This window comes from Oenanthe melanoleuca, chromosome Z, assembly GCF_029582105.1.
Source record: "Oenanthe melanoleuca isolate GR-GAL-2019-014 chromosome Z, OMel1.0, whole genome shotgun sequence".
Taxonomy (NCBI): domain Eukaryota; kingdom Metazoa; phylum Chordata; class Aves; order Passeriformes; family Muscicapidae; genus Oenanthe; species Oenanthe melanoleuca.
The window spans coordinates 16,529,523-16,555,263 of NC_079362.1; the positions used below are offsets into that span (position 1 = coordinate 16,529,523).

A 25,741-nucleotide genomic window follows, 5' to 3' on the forward strand; every position below is an offset into this window, starting at 1 on the left:
CAAACGTTCATCTTTCCAATTCAGAGCACTGCCAGCAGAAGGGCTCACTGCCATTGAAGCTCTCCATAATCCTCCTTTAGGAATAGCCATCCTAAGGATCCAAATTATCATGTTGGAGGGGGATGGCTCAGGACAGTGCAATTCTGAGATCAGAGACTCCTGGTGGAGGAGTTGATTTCTTTTTTTTTTTTTTTTCCTGTCCAGAGGGGTGAAAAGACACTACTGGCTGGTAAAACTTGACTCCCCCTAAATTAAAGTATTGCCTCTGGTGGCACTTGGATTTACTCACTGTATCAGGCAGCAGAAAAACCTATAGAACCCTCCATGGTTCTGTAATGAGAAAGCTTAAGCTAAATCTTAAGCTGAAATTTAAGCTAAATTTTACATGAAACATTTTGTAGGCTTTGTTTTGGTTTGAAAGACAGGTGTCTGCTAAGGAAGGCACAAGTTTCTCTTGAAATGGAAAATGTAAACCCCCCCTCCCTCTGAATTATTGTAATTCTGAAATTGAGGGGCTCTCAGGCAAAGATATGGGAAGAGGAATAACAACTCTTTACCAGGAAAATTAAAATAAAATGCAGTAATACAAAAATATAAAACACTGACAGAGTCAGTCAGGGTGTTGGTAGCAGTCCAATTAAATATTGGCTGCAGTGCTCCTGGAGCGACAGATGTGGTTCAGATAAAGTAATGATTCTATAGAAAGGTGCAGTTTCCTTCTGAAGGTTCAGTTGTGGTATAGATGGGCTTGGTCTTCCTTTGGGAATCTAGTGGAAAAACACTGCTTTGGTGTTCTAAATTTTAGATTTTATCTGTGTAGGAAGGGCTTGGCTCCTCCCCCTGGCTGAAGCATCTCCCAATGGGATTTTGTAATTTTATCAGTCATACAGTGGGGCTCAATGGCTCATTAACAGAAGATATCTCCCTGGAGGAAGGATGGGCTGTGGAAGAGATGAAGAACACTGCCCCACCTATTTTTAACCTGGCCTGTTAACAGAGGATATGCCCTCAGAGTTATGAGGAATGAGTTATAGAAGAGATAAAGAACATTGCTTTATGTAGTTTTAATAAATGGTGATAGAATGTGGGAAGATAGTTTGTAAGGACAGTGCAGAACACAATTTTCCACAATGAATTTCAGCTGCACTGATTGCTGAGAAGTGCAGACAGCCTTGCTGGTCCAGTGAGGATGGGGGTTATAAAAGAGTGGGTTAGCTGGTCTGGAGTTAGCTGGAGCTTGAGACTCAGAGTCTGCAGCAGTTTGGGATGGAGTCTGCTGGCTGTGCTGTGAGGAGGAAGGGACATGTGGTCATGCAAAGGACAGACAAGGAAAGAAAATGCTCTGTGAGGGACAGGCAGGGTTAGGTGGCCAGGTAAGGAACAGCTTGGGTTAGCCAGTCAGGCAGAAGAGAGAAGGAAACTTGCAGAGAGGAGTCAGTGCAGTGTGGAGCTGCCTGAGAGAAGGCATGAAAAGTTTTTAATAAGGGACTGGTGATGGTGCCATTTGTGTCTGTCTCAATGTAAGTACTACAATACAATACTGCTGGTTACATCTTGCACTGGAATCTAAGACAATCTTACAGATATATTGCATAATATCAAGCAAAGTAGGGGTGATTACTTGGCAAGTACACTAGGCCCCTTTTTCCCCCTCTGCCACCTCAATACCAGATACCATTCTCTATTTCCAAGAAGATACATCCCCCCATTAGTCTTTTTGTTTACAGCAAGAAAGCAGTACTGGATTCAAACACTGATGGATTAGAAGTGCTCTCAAACAAGCAGGTACAATGTGAAAGAGTTGGAAAAATTACTGCAATATTCAATTGCTAAGTCAATAGCAATCCTGGAGCTCTGGGGTTCATTAAGTGAAGGGCAAAATAATAGAAAAATTATAACAGCAGCTCAAGAAAGCAATAATATAATTTCAGATATAAAGGAATATTCTAATGTATTTTCTCTAAAAGAAGATGAATGCTAATTTTTAAGCACTTAGTTTTCTTGCTGTGCTTTTGCCAGACAGGCTGTTCTGTCATATCTGTCTCTGCAGGTTTATAAAACTGTATAAGCCAGTAAAAACGAGCTAAAGTATGGGTGGTTTTACATAATGATTGTTCCAAATTTGAAGCTGCATTGAAATTAGCACTTAAAGCAGAAACAAAATCCTTTTCCTTCACAGATGATGGGTGGGTTTTGCTTCAATTGGCACAATCTGCCAAAAAAAGGCACTGTCTTTTCTTCTTATGGATGCTGCTTTTTAAAGAATGAAAAGAATTGCTAAATTACTTAGATGAAATAAACAGGCACAATTTCTGAGCTGATAGTCTCAGACTTAATCCTCTCTGACAAGTTTTAGTGTCTGTATTCCACTCAGTTTGTCTGAGTACTACCTGAAACCAAAAATTCCTTGTTCACGGTAATTTTTTTAAGTTGGAAACAAGTCACTCTGAGATCTCCACACTTTGACTTCCATATGCAAGCCACATATGCAACTTGTCACATCTTATGTGATGTATACCAAAAATAGATAATGAGTACTTAAAAACTGCATTTCAGTTCTTCCTTTCAAGAAGAAATGAAAAGAAGGAAGAACTTCTGGAAAGAAAGCAGATTTTGTTTAAAACTGGATGGAAACCAACTGTACAAATACTATTTGGAGTCATTAGCAGGGGTGGCTTTTTCAATAGCCATCAGCTCTGAATTTGCTTCCAAATTTTGGAAGGACTCAGATGAAGAATGCCCTTCTTCTGTATATCTCTGATCCAGAGGCTGAGAGAGAAAATGAGCTCTTGCTTCAAAGCCACATGCCTGAGACCAGTATATCCCTAGCTGTACTGAAAGCAGTTGTGCATTAGGCTTCATGTACTGATAACTAGCAAAAGAAACAGCAGTAAAGGTCTGCTTTCGACACAGCTGAGCAACAAATAAAAATTTTTCAACCCTACTGTCTGTTTTCTTAATGCTTTTACAAAAACCCTCTAAGCCTTCTGCTTTTTGCCTGCTGCAAAACAGAAAGAAAGAAGGTAGGTAGCAACTGGATGGATGTCCCTGGAGCTCCAGTCAGGCAGGAGACAGCCAGAAAATGCATTAAATGGAGGCAGAGCAAAGGAGAAAGAGGTAGAAGGAGTGAGAGCATGGCTCTTTTCTTCCTCTCACTGCAAACACTGCCCTGTGTAAAAGAAACAAACACCCTCTCCAGCTCTGTCTTCTCCTGCTTAACAGGGAGGGCAGCACAAACATCTGCCTTCTGGGAGCAGCACATGAGCTTTGTACATCCCCTGTGCCTCATCCACCCACTCCCACCCTCCTGTGAGGCTTCAGTTGTGAGCTGTTGGTTCTGCAGAACCATCACCTGATCGTGCACGAGGTGGTGAGAAAGAGCCTGCCTAACAAGCCTGTACAAGTAACCACGGAGAGAGGACAAAAAAAAAAAACAAACCTACACTCACTCACAACATCTCATAAAAACAGAATAAAAGGGAAAAGGTAAAAAGAGAGGAAGGATGAAATAGGAACCAAAAGGAAATCAAAGTGTGCTGCTAAAAAGCTCAGAAAATTGCCTGCCAGGCATCAATTTATTGTGCAGGTTTATCCATACCTGGTTTTAAAATGCAATTTTTATCTCCCCTTGGGTACTACGTGTAAGGCTAATTACAGAACACTCCCAGGCAGGTGAGGTGTACAGAACAGCCTGGATTGACTTTATATTCCCATCATACTATTTATCATCTACATGGCAAAAATCCCATGCCTTCTGCAGTCCCTGCCTACTCAAAGGCTTTCTGCTGTTACACAGGTGAAAGGACAGCATGTCTTCGTATTTCACAAACAGAACACGGGGCTGAGTAATTTGTGAGATCTAGGAACAGAGGCTTTTCAGCAGTCCCAGTTGGCCCAAGTAGGGATAAAGGAAAAAATTTAATTGCTCTGCCAGAAAGTTACTAACATACTGGTAACCACACAATCTCCAAAATTCTCTGAAACAGACTCAGACATGCTGTTGAGATTTGTTGTTTATTCATTTCTAAAAGTTGGCTAATTCTGTGTTCGTTTGTGTCACTGTGAGAAGCATACCTGGCTTTATGAAACCATGACTGGCACCCCACAGTCATGTCAAGACAGATTATTTCCACAGTGATGCTCCACAAAACCTGTCATGAGCCAGAACTGTAATAATGCTATTTTCTTCACAAACTACTTAAAAGCCAAGACAGCAGCTATAAACCCACTTCTAAACACTGCACTAGTGGAAACTTTGGGAATATTCAGGTCATATCCAAAGGTTTCCTAGTCTGGCCTCACTTCAGCTCAGAACACAGCACCATACACAAATAAAGCACAAAAACACACCTGGCCTACTCAGAAAATGCACTGCAAGCATCCTTCAGAAAGCCAAAATAATACCAGCTCTTTGCTTCCAGGGAGACTTCCTACTCCCTGCTATTGTGCCACTGGGACAGCCAACTCTGTCTCCAGTGACCTGATTTCCCTGGTACCTTGCTGTCCCATACCACAGGCATAAACCCCTGGAAATGCAGGTCAACATTAACAGTGCACAGCTGGAATCACAGAAGGGTGAGGTTGGAAGGAACCACAATGGAGTCATCTGGTCCAGCTGCCCTGTTCAAGCAGGGTCATCCCAGGATGGTGCCCAGATTCTGGAATATCCCCAGTGAGGGAGATTCCACAGCCTCTCTGGGCAATATGTTCAGTGCTCCATCACTGAACAAGGAAGAAGCTCTTCCTCGTGTTCAGGTGAAACTTCCTGGAACATTTTCAAACTCCATAAGTTTAATGCACAGCCAGTGGAAATCTACAAGGCCATGTAAAACAGGAAATATGCCACCAGGAAACCATACCTGAAAATCCTGGCCTTATGTTTTCAGGAAAATATACCCAGAAATCTAAAAAATACACTGCTTTTAGGATTTTAAAATGTAGGCTAAAAATATGAGTTCATATGATCACATAATATATTAAACTATGGATTCTTGTATGAATACTGTGTTTACATGTCAAATTAGTCTCAATTTAGACAAAATTAGACAAAAATTATTGAGACATGAAGCAAACATTGTAGCATGTGTGCAAAACCTCCTCTAAAAGGAAAAGATTCCACTGAACACCGGTGTTTTGAAACTTTTACCATCAATTCCATTTCTGCTAGAACATTTACACTGTTTTTTAAATTGTCTAAATATCCTGAGAAAATTGTACACACATGCACATTTTTCATGCACATTTTTTCCAGGCCCTTGTTAAGGTCTTTTTCAACAGAGGAGAAAGTGATAAAAGTTGACCTTTAGTCTTTTGAAATCAGTGGAAAATGTGACATTTAACTAAGCTATGTGTATAACGATTCAATTCCAATTCTTTAAATTTACATCATCTCAGTCAGGAAAGGTGACTGATACTGTACAACACATGGACAACACATCTTTAAATTTCTCCCCATTGCCAACCAACTCACAAAAATTCTGAGCACCTTGTGCTTTTTCACAAGGGGTTCAAAACCCTCCTGCAGACTTTTAGAAATGGCAGCTCAGTAGTTCTTCAGCATACTTGCGATTTTCAGCCAGCAATCTCCTGGGAAAAGACTCTGGTCTTTCAATTACTTTTTTAGGCAGACAGATACATAGAGAGATCTCAACATAAATGACATTTATGTTTTTCTGTACTGTAAATTATTTTATGTAAAGGATATAAATTTTTTTAAAGGCATTTTTACACTGTAAAATATTTTACACTTATATATAAATATGTAATATTTACATATTTACAGTGTATTTGTACACTGTATTTTTTTATTTTATTTAAGGCTAATCTTTTCAGTAACTATTCAGTAAAACCAAATAGTTACAAAACTATGCAGGTGATTTGCACAGAAAGTATCCAGATGGTCAAAAATCCTTAAAATTAATTTTCACAATCAATATTTATTTTAGATATTAAAGTTACAGTAGTGCAATTTAATACACTCTCGTTCACTATAATCACTATAATAAAAACCAGAGAGATACTGAATTTTTTTTTGCAACTAATTAGTCTGCTGAACATTAAAGTGAAACTTTTTTGCTGACAACAGGCTACTGCAACACAAAGGTGAAGTTAAAGGTTAATATGGGAAAAGAAAAAAACATATTTTTTTTCTGCTGCTGACAACATCATGCCAAAACGATATTAGGATGCATCTTCTATGATGGATGGTAAGTCTATTCAGAAGGCTGGAGAGGTTAATTCCTCATATAACAAAAAGCAGTCCTCTTAGAACAGGTACAATGCTTTGGAGCAACACTTTCTATTTGTAAACTCTTGCAATGACATCCCAATTCCTAATGTAAGTGTGGCTGCATTGAATCTGCCATCAACAAAGATGAAAGTCAATAGCCTGGCTATAAATCACAAAGTTAAATAAATGCATGAAGCAGGCCAGTAACACTAGAAATGTGTTGGTGATAGCATATAATCCTGGATGTGCCTTTGTCCTTTTGTTTAAAGAAACAACAGCTCTAGTGCAGACAAGGAATCAATTCCTACACTTCAGCACAAACTTTTTTAATAACAACTCCCAAAACACAGCATATATTAGGAGAGCGAGGCAAGAAGGGTAGATTTAAAAACAATTATTAAAGTATTTCTGATGCAGAGGAGTGGGAAAATAAAAAATTACCAGGTAGAATGAATTATGATCTCAATTTATCATGTTACACTGTATTCTGTAATTATTTATTGCATTTATTATTCATATACACTATGTTAAGTGAAACAGGATGATAAAACTCTTTCCAGCACAGCTGAAAATAAACTCATCTTTTGTAAATGGACAAAGGCAACTAAATTTTTTTGAAAAATTCCCATTTTGCTCATCCAAGTAACATTTTTGCAAGAGGTACAGAAACATTAGTATCTCTGACTAACAAACTGCAGAGTTGTTCTGAGAGGGCCTTTAGAGAAAGTCCTTGATAAAACCCACTTGTCCTAGTACAAGCTGGCTTGGCACTGGGCAATTGATGTAGCTGTATATGGGAAAAACAGCCTGGTGGGATAGACAGTCCTCCAAGGAACAGGGATAGGACAGATTTGGAACCAGACAGGGATTTGACACAGTGGGTCCCTGCCTCACTGCAGAAGCTATTGGCAGAGAGCTGGGCAGCCTGAGCTTCAAACCTATCACAAGTGCTTGCTGAGGAACATTAAGGAGGATATTTAAGGTGCAGTTGAGAACAATAAAGTGCTTTTTGTCTCACACACAGAGTGCTGTGTCTCTGTCTCAGACCAGCACCATCCAGGTTACACCCACTGATTTCATCCAGAGGACCTTGGGCCTGTCTTTCAAATTACAGGGCATTGCATTGCAGCATTCAAACTCTGGAGATGGGGGAGTACTTGAAGGAAGTCAGAAGGTTCATTCCTTCTCTGCGCAGAACTTAAACAGGAAAGTCTCAGCAAGTTCCCCACTGGGGCTCCTCACTTGGAGGGAACCTGGTGGGCTTTGATCCAAGGAATCCATGCCCCACACCCTCCTGCCCACAGCGCCTTGGCAGGGCAGGGAAAGGGGGTGGCTGGGACCAGCCCTGCTCTAGCCATGGCCAGGTGGCACCCAGCTCCTCAGGGACCACTGCCAACTGGAGGAAATTAAAGTAGACCTCAGGCTACCTTACACAGGGCTGGGACAAGTCAGGAGAGGAGAAACACACAGATGTAATCAGGATTGACTTCCAGAAACACGATTTTAATCAAAGACATTTTTCCTCTTAATTTGAGTGTTAAGAGTTTTACAAAGCCATACTTAAAAATACCAACAATTTTAGGCTGGAAGAAGCATGAATGGGAAGGGGCATCACCTCTGCTGTGTCATTCCTATTTCTACTGCACTCAGGATTTCTGAATCTTAAAAAAAGGTGCCAGAGTTAAAAATTCAACTGCAATACCAGTGCTGCTATCCCACTCCTCCAGCCCAGAAGGTGCATCAGGTGTGTGACTCAATACAGGCTGTTCCTGATACCATGAATCTCAGCAAGCCGAGTGCCAAGCTGGAGACAAACACCAACTGCTACCCTAATGTTCTACAGGGCTTCAGTAAAACCAAACCCAGCAACAGTGGAAAACATTGATTCCTTATACTTCTTCTGTTTCTGTGATTTTGCTGCCTGCATAGCAGTTGGCAAGAAAGGTGGTTAACACCATTTACAGTTTCAGTCTAACACTCCACTGTCAGAATGACAACACGACCACAAAGACTCCAGAGCACTTTTCAAATATGCAAGGTCAGAGCTAATCTAATAGAAAGCCATTACAAATGGCTTCATCAAAGCCTGAGACCAGAAAGCAAATAGCAATGAGTCCACTTCAAGGAACTTTTGGGCATCACAGAATCTTTTAGGTTGGAAAAGATCACCAAGATTATCAAGTCCAAACACTGACCAATCTAAATCATACCACTTAGTGCCCTGCCCACTCATTTCTTGAACACCTCCAGCGACAGTGACTCCATCAAGTCCCTGGGCAGTCCATTCCAATGCTTGAACATTTCCATGAAGAAATTCTTCCTGATGTCCAACTCTGGGACAGCTTGAGGCTATGTCCTCTTGTCCTGTTGCTAGATGCCTGGAAGCAGAGAGCTCTTCTAGAAACCATGAGTTTTCTAAAACCTTTCTAAAATCGTGGGGTTTACCTCTGGGAAGTGAATGCATAAACATTTAGAAATGGGAAGGGGCACTGGATGCAACAATGTAGTCGAATTTATAAATATCGGGTGCATGAGCCAGTAAACTTAAATTTCCAAATTAATTCTGCAGAAACAAATCTGTCTTCAACTCCAGGCACTTTTTAAGGGGAGATGGGCCAGGAAGTTGGCAGAGCTGATGGGTGAGGTTTGTTTGCTTATCTTTTTTGCTCTGCTCCTGTTTTGTGGGTTCGTTTTAAGTCAAGTCTTTTTCCTTTAGTTTAAACAAAATCCCAGATTTTTGCTTCAATCCATTTCCAGTCTTCAGGGTCTTCTCAGATCTTCTAACAAAGAACTGTATGAAAACTTATATCTGGTAGAAGGACCTGATAAGATCAATTTTAATTAAAATATGTTTCACACTGCAGTGCTTATTTCCCCTCATGTCTCTCGTCCCTCCTGCTTCATTACTGTCACCATGATTTAGAGATGAGACACAAAAAGGAATGCTAAAATACTGTAGTTCCCTGTGGTATGGACTGTAAAAAAATCAATTACTAATCCCTGGTTCCCAAAACATAAAGCCAAAATAATGAAACAAACCAAACAAACAAAAATCCATTTCCCCATTCCTACTTTTTTAAGTGCAGAGATTTGAAGCCCAGATTCTTCCAAGGGCTGGTAGAAACAAGAAGTGCACTCTGCTCATTTACATGCCATCTCAAGCCTTTGGCCAGCAGACCAATGCTACCAGCAAGGAAATAATAGAACCTATTCGTGAAAGGCTACACTACAAAACAGTGAGGACATACTGCAGGAACAAAGATGAAGGTTCCTAGGGGCACTCAGAAACATTGAGTGGGAGAGAAACAGCTAAGGTAAAACAAACCCAAATCCTAATATTTTCCTTAGGTACATGAGTAGGACAGATGGTGGTGGGAGAGGTCTACACTTAATGCCACATATTCAGGAAACCTCCCCCATCCTGGCTGTCAGACAATTGCCTGGGTGTCTGCCTCTGCTCTAAGTCAAAGCTTCCAGCACTTCCTAGCATCAAGTCTCCTAAAATTCTATTAAAAAGCATGTGAAAAAAGGTTAAGGATCAAATGTACTCTGTGCACAGACCCACCAAAGTCAAGAAAACATGAAAGTGGATTAACTGAAAACAAACGTGACCCTGGCGAGATGTCAGGGAAAGCTTTCTACTACAGGAGTAACAAAGGGCTGCAGCTGAGCTCCTGGGCTACTTTAGTTTGGGTTTTCAAAAACAGATCACACTAAAAGAACCTGTAAAGAATGAGCCATATAATTGTGACCATGCCCTCGTGTAGGGTAATTTACTATACACTGACTATATAACCTACTCATCTAATTCCCTCCTGTCCTTGCTGTTCTAAAGAAGCAATCCTGGCCCTTGAGAAATAATGACTTCACCTTCAAGGTGAAAAAAAAATCATAGCATTTGCTTCAATTCCAAGCTTCCTCACAGAAATATGCAGGCTTACTGGTTTTAGGAGTCAGCAGGGTTCATGCTTTTGAGTTCCTCTCTGCAACCATGACAACAGAAAGTTTATTTCAAATGAAAGCATTAAATAAATTCAAGACTTTTCATTGACAAAAACACCAAAGTGAAATCTACTATAAGGATCATACTGAAGTGTTGCAGATTTGAACCTCCCAGAAAAATCAGAGCCCTTCAAGATACGAAAGTTGAATCACCACCATTACAACAAGTGAAGGCTCCTGGCTAACAGCAAATAAAGGTAATGCAACTAAATCCTCTTACTGAAATCTAAAATAAATTGAATTACTAAATATTTGCTATTCATGCATATGGACAGCTACCAAACTGAACACTGACCAGCTTGATCACATGTCCAATCCTTTCCATAGAAACTTGTAAGAATCAGCAGGGCCTGCAAATACTATACACAAGTAAAATATTTAGAAACTGTTGTCCCTCTGGAAAACTGGATTTAAGATAAGGTAACACACCGACCTGAATCACAGAACTTTCAGGTCAAGGTCACCACCTAAATGACTATGACAGCTAAATCTTCCTTTTGAAATGCAGTTTTATTATCCTCCTGTGTGAAGAATTGCTATGGGGCAAACATTTCTTTGTCTCAGCAGCAGCTGTCCCTTAAAACTGTTGATTCCAAGGGTTCAACTGCATAAAATTCTCTGTTTCTAGCACTGAGTAAGAAAATGCCAGCTCATAAGGCTGAGATGCTTCCCAGTCTCAGCTCCTGGGTCAAGCTCTGATACACCAGGTACCTGGATGTAAGTGATACAGTTATCCTGATATTTACTCTGTAACCGGTAATTCAGACCTGAGAGGTTTTCAGAGTCACCTGAGTGCCCAACTACATTCTTTAGAAAAGACTTTTGAATGACTCTTATGCAAGCACCTGAACAGTTCTGAAAGTAAGTTCCAACACCTGTGTCCTCTGTGCACGATTGCAATCCTGCCTATGACTATGTGACACACAATAATTCCCACTGAAACTGACAGGCTCTTCCTCACTAAGGTTAGATCCCTCCAATTCCTTTGTTTTATTAGGCATATTTTTTTTCTGTTTGATCTGAACTTTATTTGCATAGATATACTCTTGTGTAAATGAAATTTGAGATGTTTCAGCACAGGAGAGTATTCTTTCCTCCTCTTGTAGCAGAACATGTGTGAGATGACTAAACTCCAATAACTGACTTGACTTATTTTGGCTTAAACAAGTGTCATCAGAGGATACAATTCCCCCCTGAAGCAACAGTTGAAAACCAGAACAAATCCTTGTTTAAAATAACATGTCCTTTTAAGCAAATCCAGTCTTCTATCTAAAGGAGGTAGATAAAGGAAAAAAGAATCACAACAATCATCTGTTGTGACATGGTTCAATAAGTTTTTTATTTAACCAAAATACTGTTTCTGCTAATTTTTAGCATAATTATATATATAAATGTTTCAAGGTATTTTAACCTTCTCCAACATATTCCTTTGCCCACAGGTGAGTAACCCACATGTTATATGAGCACTATCATAATGCACACTCAAACAGACTGGATAGTATTTTGTTTTCCCCATGAAAGCAGATCCAATTAGTCAAATAGCATTTCTGCATGCAGAGAAAGTCCTGAGGTTTGGGGGCTCAACCCAAAGTGTGGCAGGAGTGATGGGGTGATCAAAGGGGCTTAACAGATTTTGGGTAGATTTTGATAAAGTCAATACTCACTGTGAAACTACCTATTTGCCCTTTGTCAGATGAGCTACCTTTGCAGCTTTGAGTTAGGGATGCTTAAAATTTTCAGGCCTAGAAACCTTCTTCCATTCACTCTTCTCCTGGAACCACAGTGTACGTCCCTCCCAGACGTTATGCAGAAGGAAACAGCTGTGCACTTGAAAAATAACCCAAAACTATATGTACCAAGAATGCTGGAGCATAAACTAACTGATTCAAAGGCATTGTTTAATTAAATGTTCAGTTCCTCCTTCCAGATTGAAAATGGTGCAAGGCTCTCTTTGTGTATACTTACAACAACCACTGCTGCAATTTCCTTTAAGTCATATTTCTGGTTCCCCCCTCCTGATTCAGACTTTAAAGTGCAAACAAAACCCAACTTTTCCCTGCATTATTGTATTTCCCCCTCTTCTTTCAAGGCTGTACTGAATAGAAAAAGCCTGTATTAGACCAGTCAGGTTTCCTGTTCCCCTGTAACTGCTCCCATCCAACTTAAAAATGCAAGCAATTTGTATGCACAGTGAACTCCACAGCAAACACCTGCTTCTTAAAGGCACTGTACACTCTCCTACCTCCTGCAATTTGCTACTCGAGTACATTATTTCCCTTCATTTTCTGTACACTCAGAAATCAATGTTCAAAATTCAATTACACTGCAATTTCTTTGGTTCAAGTATTTTTCTTATCCCATATTCCTTCTGTATGCAAGAAAAGGAATATGAATCACAGCAAGCTTGAAAAACAAGATAATAAGTAGTATCCTGTTAAGACACTCTTCATCTTATAGATAATAATACCAAGTCCATCTGCTCTATGTGGTTAGATTATGTAGGAAAAAATTCATATGAAGATGAAGAACCTTTAATTCACTGTAGGCAAAGAAACTCTGCCACTTTCAATAGAATTGCATGAATCCAGTGATGGATTAGATACAAACACAGTATAATTACCTCAGGCCAGGTATGGAGATGGGCAGAGCACACATTTATATAACTTTCAAAGAGAGGTGAATGAACACTGACTTGTACTTTTGTAACTTTTCAAGTGAATGCTTATACCTTAGTACAGCGGACATATAAAAATCTCTCTGGTTTGAATTCTCTTGAAGGTAAGACACATAGTAGGATTAACTAATATTGAAGAAAAGAATCACCCTTTCAATTTTGACATTTCTTTGGGGCACTATTTATTTATGAAAAGTTCTGAGTTAATATTCTTGGAGAGAGGGTTCTATAAGCACACTATATGTGTATGTCACATACAGCAGCAGAAATATTTCTGCATGCTGCCCTATTGCAAATCTTCAACCCTGTTCTTTCTAAAACTCATAAACAAAACCAAAAATTAGCATAAATAAATAAATATCAAGAGAATTGAAAGTGTCAAGATCTCAGATGCAGACTAAGCAACAGGAAAAAGAAAATGTATCTATAACAAAAAACGGGGTTTGATTCCTTTTCAGCCAGCTCAGTGGAAGTTGTTTAACTCCCTTCCAATCAAATCACCCTCTCAACAAAGTACATCAAGCTGGAGTTAAGCTATCCTGCAGGACTTCTGCCTGCTTCTGGAGCTTCTCCATGCCACAGGAAAAAATTTTTAGCTTTCACAAAACTGCAACCACTACAAAGAAAGGTTTAAAACAACAACAGTAGTTAGTACTGTCTTGGTTTTGACATTTTTTAGATTCCTCTTCCCAAGCATCTTCATTTCACCAAGACCCCTCCAATTTCTGTACAGACACACACATAATACTAAAACTAAACCTACTATTTTTTCTGATCATCTGTTCTGGCTTCAGTTCACTTGCTCACAAAGCAGCAGACATCATAAGCAAACATGGTTTGCATTGCAGTTTTCCTTCTAACAAAGATTTCAGAAGACAGTTCATGAAATCTGTTTCTGTAGAAGATTTGCTTCCAGGAAAGTAGGAAAAAAGAACCAAAAGAATAAAGATTCAGTCATGAAAACAACAAACACAGTTTTCATGCTCTAAACAGTCAGACTCAAGATCTGAATACTGATGAAAGGCCAGAGATGATTAAGAACATTATTTTACTTCTATTTAAAAGGTAGAAAATTTGTATTTTTATTTTACATTAATAAAATCTGTCACCTTCACCAAAAAGTAACATTTTTTCTTTCCAGCAAATTTCATTTATTAATTGAACCTGCCCGCAGAAAATTGGGTCCAGTTTGGCTTCTGTTGAAGTTGGTGCCAAAGCACTTCAAAACACCTCATCAACATTGGAATTGAAACCAATTGAAACACAATTTCAAGTATTCTCCAATCCAGGAAAGACTGTGGTAACTCGCTATTGTTTTCTCAGGAAAAGAAAAGAAACATTGCTAAATGGTTGTTGACCACGAAAGAGAACTGGTCTTCGCAGAAGCTGCCAAAGACACAGATAAAGGAACCTCAAGAACATTTTCCTAGTAAATCTCATCCAACCTGGAGCATTGAGACAGCTTCAGAATAATCCTCATTTTTGGAGAAGGATGGTTCAATCAGAGGCGATTTTAAAGGCATTAGAATTTGTCAACAGAAATGCATTTGCTAAAAGAACAAAAAACTTATCAAAACAACCTAGAATAAATGTGGTAGATACTCTTTGGAGGATATCAGAAGCTTTAATTTCTCACAGCTTTAGAATTTTCTATGTTTCAGAAGAATGCACACGCTAAAAAGAGAACTGAAGAGTTCAGTCAACTTACATATTGTACAAAAAAAGGAAAATCTGGGACTTTTAGAGAGTAAAAAATAATGGAGGGAAGAATATGGCTGAAGAATCTGACATCACCTCAAAACAGCAGGAAAATATTTGATCTTTCGATCTTAAAGGTTTTATTCCATCCTGAAAATATTACTAAAGAAAAAAAAATTAAGTCCAGTCACTCCTCCCCTACCAAAAGTAGCCAATGACAATTAAACCTAAAAAGCTGAGAGCAAGCCACAATACTCACACACCTCATCCATAGGTTCCTCTACAAAGTCTCATGACTTTCACTCCTTCTTTCACAAAGCAAATTGCAATACAAAAGTTTGTTTGCAAGTACAACTATTGTGTCCATTTGCATCTCTCTTTCATTTGCCAGGAAGTTCATCTCCCTCAAGTTCCCAGGAACTTTTTCTCTGGATCACCACTGCTGAACTTAAGCTACCTCTCTCCCATGCCCCCTCCTGAGCTGTTCTAATTTGCTCTGAAGGGAGATCCAGGCAGAGCTTTCAGGATTATTTGCTGCCTGGTTCCCTCCAAGGCACCTGAAACATATCACCCACCCCTTACAGTCATGGCATGGCAATCAGAATTATGAGAGTCTGACACTCAGCTTTCTTCTGTTCTGGCATGTTAAATAAATAAACCAACCACACAGACAAAAGATTGCCTGTCAGCCTGAAGCACACTTGAAAGGACCCCTGTGGGCAAGGTCCAGGCTCTGTGTGACACAGCATGGAAGCGTCAGGCTGCAACAAGCCCCTTGCACTCCTTCTCACTTCCCAAAGCCACAGGAACCACAGGGAACGAGGATCTGATGGTTCCTCAGTGGGAACAAATATTGAAGAAGTTCTGGCAGACATGACCTTCCAGTCCCACTTGGTTCTGACACATGACTTCCTTTCCCTTCAAGTCTGTGATGAGATTACACCACTTTACAAATTACAGCCACCTTCTACACCACAGCAAACTCCACCAACACAGAATCAGAGCAGAGGACCTACTGCAGCATTCTTCTGTATCTGCTGCTGCCCAGACAGGTAAAGCAAAACCCAACTCAAAACAGCAAATTTTGCAGGCAGTTTCAGGCATCCCCTAGAGAGAGGTGGAAAATCTGCGTCCATGTTTCCTGTCACACCAGCATTGCAGGATTACCTCTTTTCACAAGGGGTATCAAATAATTTGCTTCAAGTCTCGAGTCAGTGCTGAACTCATTCCTCATTAGTCTCCTATGCATTTCTCCTCATTTTTATAATTCTTAACTGCTAGTTCCACCAGTTTCCTGTGGTACTCACAAACACCATAAAAAGGAAATTAACTTTCCCTTATGGCTCTCAGTTCAGTCCCTTATAAAGACAATTCTTGCTCTGGTATTCTATGGGGGGAAAAGAACAAAACCCCATTACATTCCTTCCAGCTACTATTCATCCATTTAGCAAAGAAGTTTGTGGTAACTCTTTTACACTGTGACACTGAGAATCTGAAGAAAAATGATGAACCAAAATCAGAACTGCATTTTTTCCCCATATCTAATGCATTTAAAAGATTAATAATAAACTAGATATTCAATATAATACACAAATGGGTATTATTACAGATAGAAAATATTTTCCACAACAAATAACAAATAACCTATAAGTACAAATAAGTACAAATAATCTCTTCTCAGACAAAAATGAGAACTTTCAGTGAAATATATAGTATGTGGAAAACAAAAACCAGATCTAGTGGGTTTTGTCTGGATGAACTTTCTTCTGGTTCAATTCTCCAAGAAGATCAAGTGCCTTTAGTTTTGCAAAGTGTTAAATCATGTGCCTGCCTACATTAGTAGTCATGCCAAATTTTACCACTAATTATATAGGGACACTGCCATTTTCTGCCTTCCGAATTCTTTTCATGGAATTGAGATACTGAAGATCCTTCCTTTCCATTACTGAAAGGCATTCTGCTTCTCACACAGACAAGAGAATTTATTCTTCAGTGCATTCAGTTCTTACTTTCCTGAGAACAGAGGAAAGGCATTAAAGTGCTGAGCCATCTATTATCAAGCTGGCTCACTCAACCACGAACAGATTTTACCCACATACCCAAAACTTCAAGAACTACAGGAAGATAGATTGTCTTCTTCTCTGCTTTATGAACTGCCAGTTATAACCCAGGGAGTTTAAAATGTAAGTATTGACAAATAAATAAGCACATCACCATACAAATTAGATCTACTTTTCCTTCACAACTACCCATTAGTGTAATTACTTCATTATTTATTTTAAATGTAAGCAGGAGCAGTTGGATTTCACTGAATATAAAGGATTCCTCTTACTAAGCATAACTAATGTGAGCCCCTGATAGGAGTCAGAGTTTGCCATTTGCATGCACTTCCCTCACACCAAGACAGAATTAAAAAGAAATCACACAGGGCAAGAAGAAAGAAAGGCTTCTTAAAAAGGAATCTTTACAGATCTTTGAGACTTCTAACAACCAAACTATAACGTAACTACCTGAGTACCATAGGCTAATGACACATTTAGCCCAACAGGGATTTCCATCCAGAATGATCAAAAATGTATATGCAGGTGTATTAAATCTTGGTTGTTATGTTCAATAAAGACAATTTGTATATCAATTCAAAGGAAGCTCTGAGGTGTCTTTTTCCTGACTCTGGAAAGGTACTGCTAGAATTACCATTCATAAAAGATCTTGTCCCTTTAAAGAAATCAATGTTTGTGGTCACAAGCAGAGCAGATAAAGCACATTCCCACATGGCAAAACAGGCAGGCTCCCCTCTTCATTCTGCAGCAAAACCAAAGCAGCAGAGCTCTCATTTTGCAATGTTTCTATTGGTTTTCCACTTCTGAATAATGACACAGGTTGACCTCCAGCATGTCCTTTTGACCTTAGTGCCTACAATGCTCAACCATCCACAACTCAGGATGCAATAGAAGTGAGAACAAAAGTCCAATCAATACTGAAATGACAACCTTCATTTTAAACTCTGCAATTTAATTGGTATGCAGTAAGCACAAGATCTGTCCAAAAAGCAGCATCTAAAACGTGCACTTAAAAATGCAGTTTCCAAAATTGTACCCAGACACTGAAATGTGATTATTCACTTGCAAATATCTCAGAAAAAAGGGAAGATAATATAGCTGATCTATCATTGCAAAATTAAATCCCGTTTAGAAAAATAAATTTAGAAAGGAAAAAAAAAAGATGATCTCTCAACTTTCTACCAAAAAATACAGATATTAGTAAAGATGCAACATAACCAATACATAATTTCTCTTTTTCTCATATGTGTTCAATATCATCTTATGAAGTGACATAAAATTTTACCTTTTAAAGACATTCTCTTTTTGAAGTCCCTTTTCAATTCATTCTCTTCAAGATTTCTCCTCATATCATGTCATAATTTTTAGCAGTCTTTTATTTTGAGGAAAAGGATTGCAATTCTGCAGCTGAATTTTAGTTCAAAATTTTCATGAACTAAAATGAATAGCATATCAAGAGATTATATTTAACTGTACTAAATACTTTAACATAAGAAATGCTCAATTCAAGTGACATAAATCCAAAAACATACAATAAAAAAGCAGCCTCACACAGCTTACATTTGCCATGCTCATATTATGAAATTACTGCTCAATGAAAACAGGAATACAGACACCTCTGACAATATCATTGCTCAAACTTCAGGTTGACTAAGATGTGACTTCATTTAGAAATTAATGGAATTCCTTCTTGTTGTCATGCTGGTTTCATTAAATTAGTTAAGTGCACCTAGAGAAAATAAAGTGTCTCAGTGATCATTTATTTTATGGTTATTCCATGGGGTATTCAAAATCACTGGCCTCATCAGTAAAGATACTGGTGAAATTAGTACTCTATTTCAAATTTGTGACAGTAATTTTTGCAGAGAAGTTAATAGCAATGTTCATGAGCTTTTTTGCTCCTGTCATTCTCTGTAAACTAAAATTGTGCAGTATTTCAGTCCATTTTTAGATGACTCAGTGTAAAATCTCACAAAAACTATCTGGTCCTCAGTGTGCAGTCAGATAACCATTTTACACCCATAACAGAAATATTTAAGAAACACCAGCATCTTTCTGATATGGAAAGGATCATCAATAACTTTTTTTTTTTTTTGTTAACCATTTTTTTGTTGCTTTTGCTACAGACAATCCTTAGATGTATGGTGTCTTCTTCAACATTAACGAGGAAGATCTAGTATTTATTCACACTTGGAACTTGATGATATTGTCTGTGTAATTTTCCTGCTGCCATGTAAAATATGTACACATAACAGAAAACTGTTGCTTTATAAAGAAAATAAATTACCAGGTTGAAACAAGACTGTGTCCTTTTGATCAATTCACTTTTTATTAACTATTCTTTACAAATCAATATGCTGAATATCTAGAAGAATCTGCCTTGGAAGTCTTTATCGATCAATACCAAAGAGGGCACAGAAAAATATTATTAAATATGCTTGAACTGTGATAAAACGGTTTAGTAATTACTGTAGGTGGTGAACTTCCATAGGTGGAAAGCAATTTTAATCTATCTTTTAAAAGATTTTTCAGATATCTGAAGTATTGTTAACTAAAAATTTGTAAGAATTTTTCATGAAAATATGATTTCTTTTTCTAGTAAAATGTAGAACAGAAATCACTTTACAGAGAATACATTCCATGTTCACAGCAAATGACTACCAATTTGACTTTTAATGCTAACTCTCCATTAAAATAATTAACGCAATGCAAGTTGTTTCTATTCATAGGATTCCATTTCATGCTATCAAATGCATTAATTGAGCATTCTCACCAGAAAAAAAATTGATCCCTATCATTCCCAGATTGATTCTTTGGTGTACCTAGAGCTAAAACAGCTTGATGCAAAAGTGCACCCCACATTTTCTGTATACTATATTTTAAAGACATGAAGTATGGAAGTGCTTAGCTTCACTGGGGACTGAAAAGAAAGTAAAACAAAACAAAAACAATGACAAAACAAATAAAAAACCCAAACAAAAACCAAACTGAACAAAACAAATAAATAAAAACCAATCAAAAAACCCAAACAAACGAGAAACCCCACAGACACACAAAAAGAAAGAAGCAAGGAAAAATACCAGAATAATCCACAGAAAACTTTCCTACTTCTCTAGATCATACTGAATTCTTTTGTCAATTATTCTGTAAGTATTTTAACAGTATGTATTTTATTCTGATGAACCCATTCATGTTTTTTACATATTCAGTTATTTAATACAGTTTCTAATATCAATCACTCTCTATTTCAGGTTTGTTTCAGGTTTGTTTTTGTTGGGTTTGCTTTGTTTGGTTGGCTGGTTTGGGTTTTGTGATTTTTTTTTTTTTTTTTTTTTTTTTTTTTTTTTTTTTTTTTTTTTGAGGCAAGGGTTCCCTTTTAAATGGTACCACCTAATAAAATAATATTACAAAACATTCTTTCTCCCAGGAAGACTTTGTGTATCTTTCCTGTTCATTACTTCTAATGAAATTCTGCTGTTGGCCCATCACACGTCAATCTAAACAGAACATAAAAACTGCTCAGAGAGGAATTTCAAGGAGTACTTCAAAAGAGCAATGACCAGATGGCTTAAGACAAATTAAAGAGCTTCTTCCCTGAAGAAGTGACTAATTTTTTTTTTTTGGGATCTTTATTCCAACCAAAGAGATGCAGACATGAAATACAAACGCTTCATAATATTTTTGGCTTTTTCAGGAAAAAAAAAAATCTGCCTTAAATATTATTTTCAAGAGGAGAAAAAAAGTGTTCTTAGATTCCTGTAACATACACATTACAAGATGAGCATTCTTTCTGAAACAGCTGATCACAAATAGGTTTCAAGGCATTCTTTTTTAAGGGCCTAAAGATGTTTTCCTTAACCTCCAAAACCAAGTTTGTATAATAAGGCACACCATTGTTTACAATTAGCCCAGTTCTTAACAGAGCCAAAATATGTAAAGCCCACAACCCCTCAGTCAAGTATCATGTCAAAAGACCACTGACATGTCTTGTGACATCAACAGATGAGCTACAACTTGCACTGTACCATAAAAATAAGTTATTGTTTAGTCTGTGTGAAGAGAAGACAAAGCAGCAGTCCTGGAAAAGTGATTATTTTTCAGCTGGCATTTGATTCTTACCATATCTTTAGCAAAAAAACATTTCCTAACTGGAAAATTGAACATCCTTTTAGAGGAAAAGCTGTCCCTGTCTGAGGATGTACACCTTGACTGGACAAACTGTACCAGAACATGGTGAATAGCCTCTTCCACCCCATTGTTGGGACTAACAACTGCCATCATTATCTCAATGCACGTACACTCCAGAATATCTCCGTTAATGTACTACAAGGAAACATAAAAATTAAGATTATGAGACACCTGATGGCCTTTTCTGATTACCTAACTCTTATCAGCCTCCTGTGAGCCTCAGTGCTGGAGAACCAGCTTCCACATTTTGGTAGAGCAATGCTCTAACATTAAACCACAAAGACAGAAAGGAAGAATAGCAATACTTGTAACATTAAAAACCAAAAAACAACAACAACAACAAAAACCTGAGAAGTAAAAATCAGTTTGAGGAACTATGAGGAAGAGATCCTCACAAACCCTTCCAGACAGCATGTCCTATGGCAGAATGGTCAGTTTCAATCAGCCTAATACCAAAAGGAAGTTGTTTCCTTGTTGTACAACCTTGAAAAACCCACTTGACCCCTTTCCATCTCAGCTTCACCACTTGGGAGCCAGAAGAAAATTAATCTTTTCCTTTCCCTAACAAGCTCTTTGAAGTCCACAGAGAGAAGTATCACCAAATTGCACTCAAACTCTCAGTCTTGTCACCTCTGCTCATTGTTTCAATGTGAAGTACAATTTGAAGACCACTGTAGTATGAAATGCATTCGTCAACGAAATTGTAATTAAAAATGTCATGTTTTGATGAGTAGAGCTGCTGCCAAGCATAACAAGCCAGAAATAACCTCTATACAAACTAAGCAATGCATCTTCAAATCTCTCAGGACACAAGTATCTATTTCATACCCAATTCCCTGAAGAAACAAAGTTGTCTCTGACTCCTACAGGACACTGCCTTCCACCCTCCAAAGCAAGTAGGATTATATCCACTAACATCAAGCAAGTAAATAGATAGCAAAAAGCTGTTGAGCTGTGGTTTTTATTTTTAACTGACATGCATCTGCTTGGGAGAAAATAAAGGAACAAAGTTGCTTGTATAACCATTTAAAAACCCTGCTCCTGTAACAATTCAAGATCTGTGAAAGCTAGTTTCTCATGTAGCTCTGAATGTAATTTAAAATGAAGATAACAAAAGGGAGATCCCACGCAGAATCTGTAGTTCTAAGGAAATGTTTCTTTTAAAATCAAACACACATGAACTTTTACAAACTATACCTAGGTGCCCAAGCTGAAATGACAATTTAAAAAAAATAAAAATTAAGAAATACAAGTCTTTGCATTTACATGGGTACATGTAAATAGATTTAAAATAAAACATTCAAGGTTAAAGGGCCAAAAATGACAAAGCATGGCAGAATATGACAAGTTTTATGTTTTGTTTCGCTAAGAATTAATAATATAACATCCCTGGAAATCTGTAGAATAATAACAACATGAATGTCCCCTGAGCATTTTAAAATTACAGAAGCCAGGACTTAGTTGAAAAAGCCATTTCTGCCATCCTCCAGCTGTGAAGTGGACAGGGCAAGAGGTCCAGCTGAAGGCACACCCAGCAAAAGGCAAACTGGTGGCTACCCTTCAGCTGGACAGGAGCTGCTCTTCATGCACAGCTGCACAAACATCTGTGCAGGCACAAAGGCAAGGGAGGGCACCATGGTGGAAACCACTGGCTAGGAGAGAGCCCTGCATCTCCTCGCTTTGGGTTTTCAAATATTCATGGAGTTACAGTACAAACTTAATCTTAAAATAAAGGACAGTAAAAGAAAACATAGAAAACAGGCTGCTACAAAAAGGAATATTCTACCTTCCGTAAGGTTTCCTGCTGTGCAGTGTGAGTGCCTATGCCAAAATGTTAACAAATTACTACTTTTCTTGTCAGATGCACACACTGATCCAGTTCCAACTGATTCTGAGTTTAGGTTCAAGACAGAGAAGGAGCAGGTGGAAGGGATGAAATATTCAGCATCATATCACATTCAGATCACACTAAGAATGGGAGGAAACCACACCCTCATGTTAAACTAGACAGTTCTCAACACTGCAAGTCATGCATTCTTGGAAAGAAGTTATATCCTCACCCTCTTTCTTTCCTATGGGACGCTAATTTTTATTAGACACTGCACAAACCCTTCACTTTCAGGGTTTAGATTCATTAGATTAAACATAGGACTACCTTTGTAGATTACTCCTTTAACACACTTCTGCAACTGCACATTTACAGCACAAAAGTACATATGTATGCATGATATACACACCCACATCTGCACATAGAAAGGGTTTTTCAGAAGTGTCTAAACTTAGACTTCAAAGACCCTACACAGGTACTGAATTCCAGCCTCACCATGATTTGCTTACTCCTCTGCACTAAGCATAGATTTATGAGCCTATCTGCAGGCAGTTGATTCAGCAAAGCTTGACAATTCTGAATACATATAGACCTGGCAATACCACAGATTACAGCTGAAAATATATTGTTAAATGTAAACTCCCTGTCCCCACTACTCTCCTTCACGTTCTCCTTTCCCCAGTTGCTTCAATCATTCAAGCTATACCATAAACAGATCTTTATCCTTTTGATGTCTCTGGTAAAATTGGTCAACAATAAATTTTAGAAGGACTAATTTCTTTTTTTTATTATGTTTTCTCTTTCTTTTTCTTTCTTTTTTTTTTTTTTTTCCTGATCCAACACTGAAACCACGTTCTTACACTGCTAATAAATTCATGTTCCCAGCTCTTCAAACACGGACTTCAAGTGTCTGCGACATGCCATGAGCTGCCACCAGGCTTAACCAAACAGGACCAAGTTAAGGGCCTTTAGAAAAATCTCAGTTTTCACATACTGTGTCAGGGCTCATTAGCGCCTGGCAGATGACTGCTTTGAAGAGCTCATCCGCGCCGAGCGTGCTGCAGCGGCGCAGGAGCTGTTCCCACCGACCGGGGACGGGACACGGGCTGGAGATGCGGCTGGAGCTTCCCCCTACGCTCGGCCTTTTCCCGGGAGAGCGCGTCCCAGGGCGGGCACGGCCCGAGCCCGAGAGCGGGGAGTGACTCAACACGGGTGCGCAACAGCCCGTGCACACAGACGCCTTTTTTTTTTTTTTCTTTTCTTTTTTTCTGTGGCAGGTACAGAACAATGCCTCAGCGCCGAGCGTCCCGAGTGCCGCGGGGGGCTTGGCACCTGCTCGCTTTAAGTCTCTGTCTCGGTGTGAAGCCTCCCAGAACCACGTCTGCCCCACCGCCGCGCGTCACCCTGCTCCATCTGTGCTAAGGAAAGTTAGGACGCTATTCCCTTGCTTCCCGAAACCCCTTTTCCCCGCCGCCGCTGCCTTCCCAGCTCCCGCAGCGCAGCCCGGGGCCAGCCGCCGCCGGGAGCCCCGCTCCGCACTCCGCAGCCCCGCCGGCGTCCTTACCTTGATGCCCTGCTGCTGCGTGGTCAGGGTCAGCTTGGACTCGTCCAGGAGCAAAACTTCGCAGTAGAATTCCTCCGGGACCGCGCAGAAACAGCCCATGCCTGCTGCGATGGCCGGGAACGGGGCGGGGAGGCGAGAAGAGCCCCGGGCGGCGGCGGAGAGGGGCAGAGGCGCAGCCGGGTCCGGGCCGCGCCCGGCTCTCGCCCAGGCGGCGCGGATGGAGCCCGGCGGCTGCTAGGGCGCAGCGCCCGGCCCCGCGGGGCGGCCAGCCGCCATCCCGGGAGCAGCCTGGACGGGGCTGCCGGGCTCTCTCTGCGGGAAAGGGGGAGGAAACACCGGCGGCTTCTTTCGGATCCCAGCGCACAGCTCTCGCCCGCGCCCGGCTGTCACGCCGGCTCCCCCGCCGCTGCCGCCCCGGGGAGGTACCAAGCCGCCCACCCGCCTGGTCCTCCGCCCCGTCCGCGCACGATTCCGCGCCTCCCCTTTGTGTGCGGGAGCGGGGCCGGGGCAGCGCTCCCCGCCGCCGTGGGGGTGGTCCCCGCTCGGCCGGCGAGGTCCCTGCGGGCGCGGAGCCGGCGGGCGGAGCGGGGCGGTGACGGGGACAGTGCCCGGCCGGCGCGGGGCTGCCTCCCCCGGCTGCCCGCGGCCGTGCGGGGGGGCGCCGGCAGCGCTGGCCTCCTCCCCGTCGGGGGCGGAGGGATGCAGGGAGCAGAGACCCGGCGGCCGAGCAGCGCCGCCCGCCTCCTGCCGGCCGCCGGGCACGGCTCCCCCGAGGCGCCCCTGGGGCGGAGAGCGGCGGGCGGCACCTGCCCGGCAGCGGCACCGCGCCCTTCACCGCACGGGACCCCGCCGGCGCTCAGCCCCGCGCCTCCGCCGCCCTCTGCCGTGCGGCGGGGGCGATGGCTCCGGCCCGGCCCGCGGTCCTCAGCTGTCCCCGGCGGCCATGGGCACTGCTGCCGTCCCGCCGGCCGCGGCCCCGGTCTCCGCGGCAGCACTGACCCCTGCGGGCTGCGCCGGCCCCGCTCCGGCGGGCGTCAGGTCGGGGAAAGGGTTTTGTCTCTGCACTTGACAAAGAAGCGCTTCAGGAGACCCCGCGAGTGAAGGGGTCCAGCAGAGGTTGAATTTCTTAAGGAACCCATCATGCTGTTAAATACTGTGCTTGCTACAGATATATTCAATTTACAAATCAACGGCTCTGTAGCATTAAAAACAAATAAATAATTTTTTAAAATCAATTTTAAAAATTGAAACCAAAACCCAACAGAAGAAGAAAAGGAAGAACCTGAGAGAATCTCCAACTGCCTTTGCAGTTGCTCTCTATAGCTTCTGGAGAACAATCGAGTCAACTTTCATTGCTGCACATACCTGTACTTTGGGATTTTCCCCTCTAAGGTAGAAGAGGGATCCCACAAGTTCAGTACTGATCCCACAAGTACCTGTGCACTTAAATACGCATGAGTCGTCCTAATGTAGAAGTTCACCTGTGTAAATTTAAGAA

The 25,741-nt window shown here is 40.6% G+C and overlaps 1 protein-coding gene across 2 annotated transcripts in view; it reads right to left on the bottom strand.

The window, feature by feature from the left end:
- Positions 1-24,820, bottom strand: part of EPB41L4A (erythrocyte membrane protein band 4.1 like 4A) — a 116,154-nt gene extending 91,334 nt beyond the window's left edge. For both annotated transcript variants that reach the window (XM_056514084.1, XM_056514083.1), the window contains exon 1: positions 24,244-24,820. In XM_056514084.1, coding sequence (XP_056370059.1) covers positions 24,244-24,342 — 99 coding nt within the window. In that variant the 5' untranslated portion in view covers positions 24,343-24,820. The remainder of the gene's footprint in view (positions 1-24,243) is intronic.
- Positions 24,821-25,741: the final 921 nt, after the last annotated feature.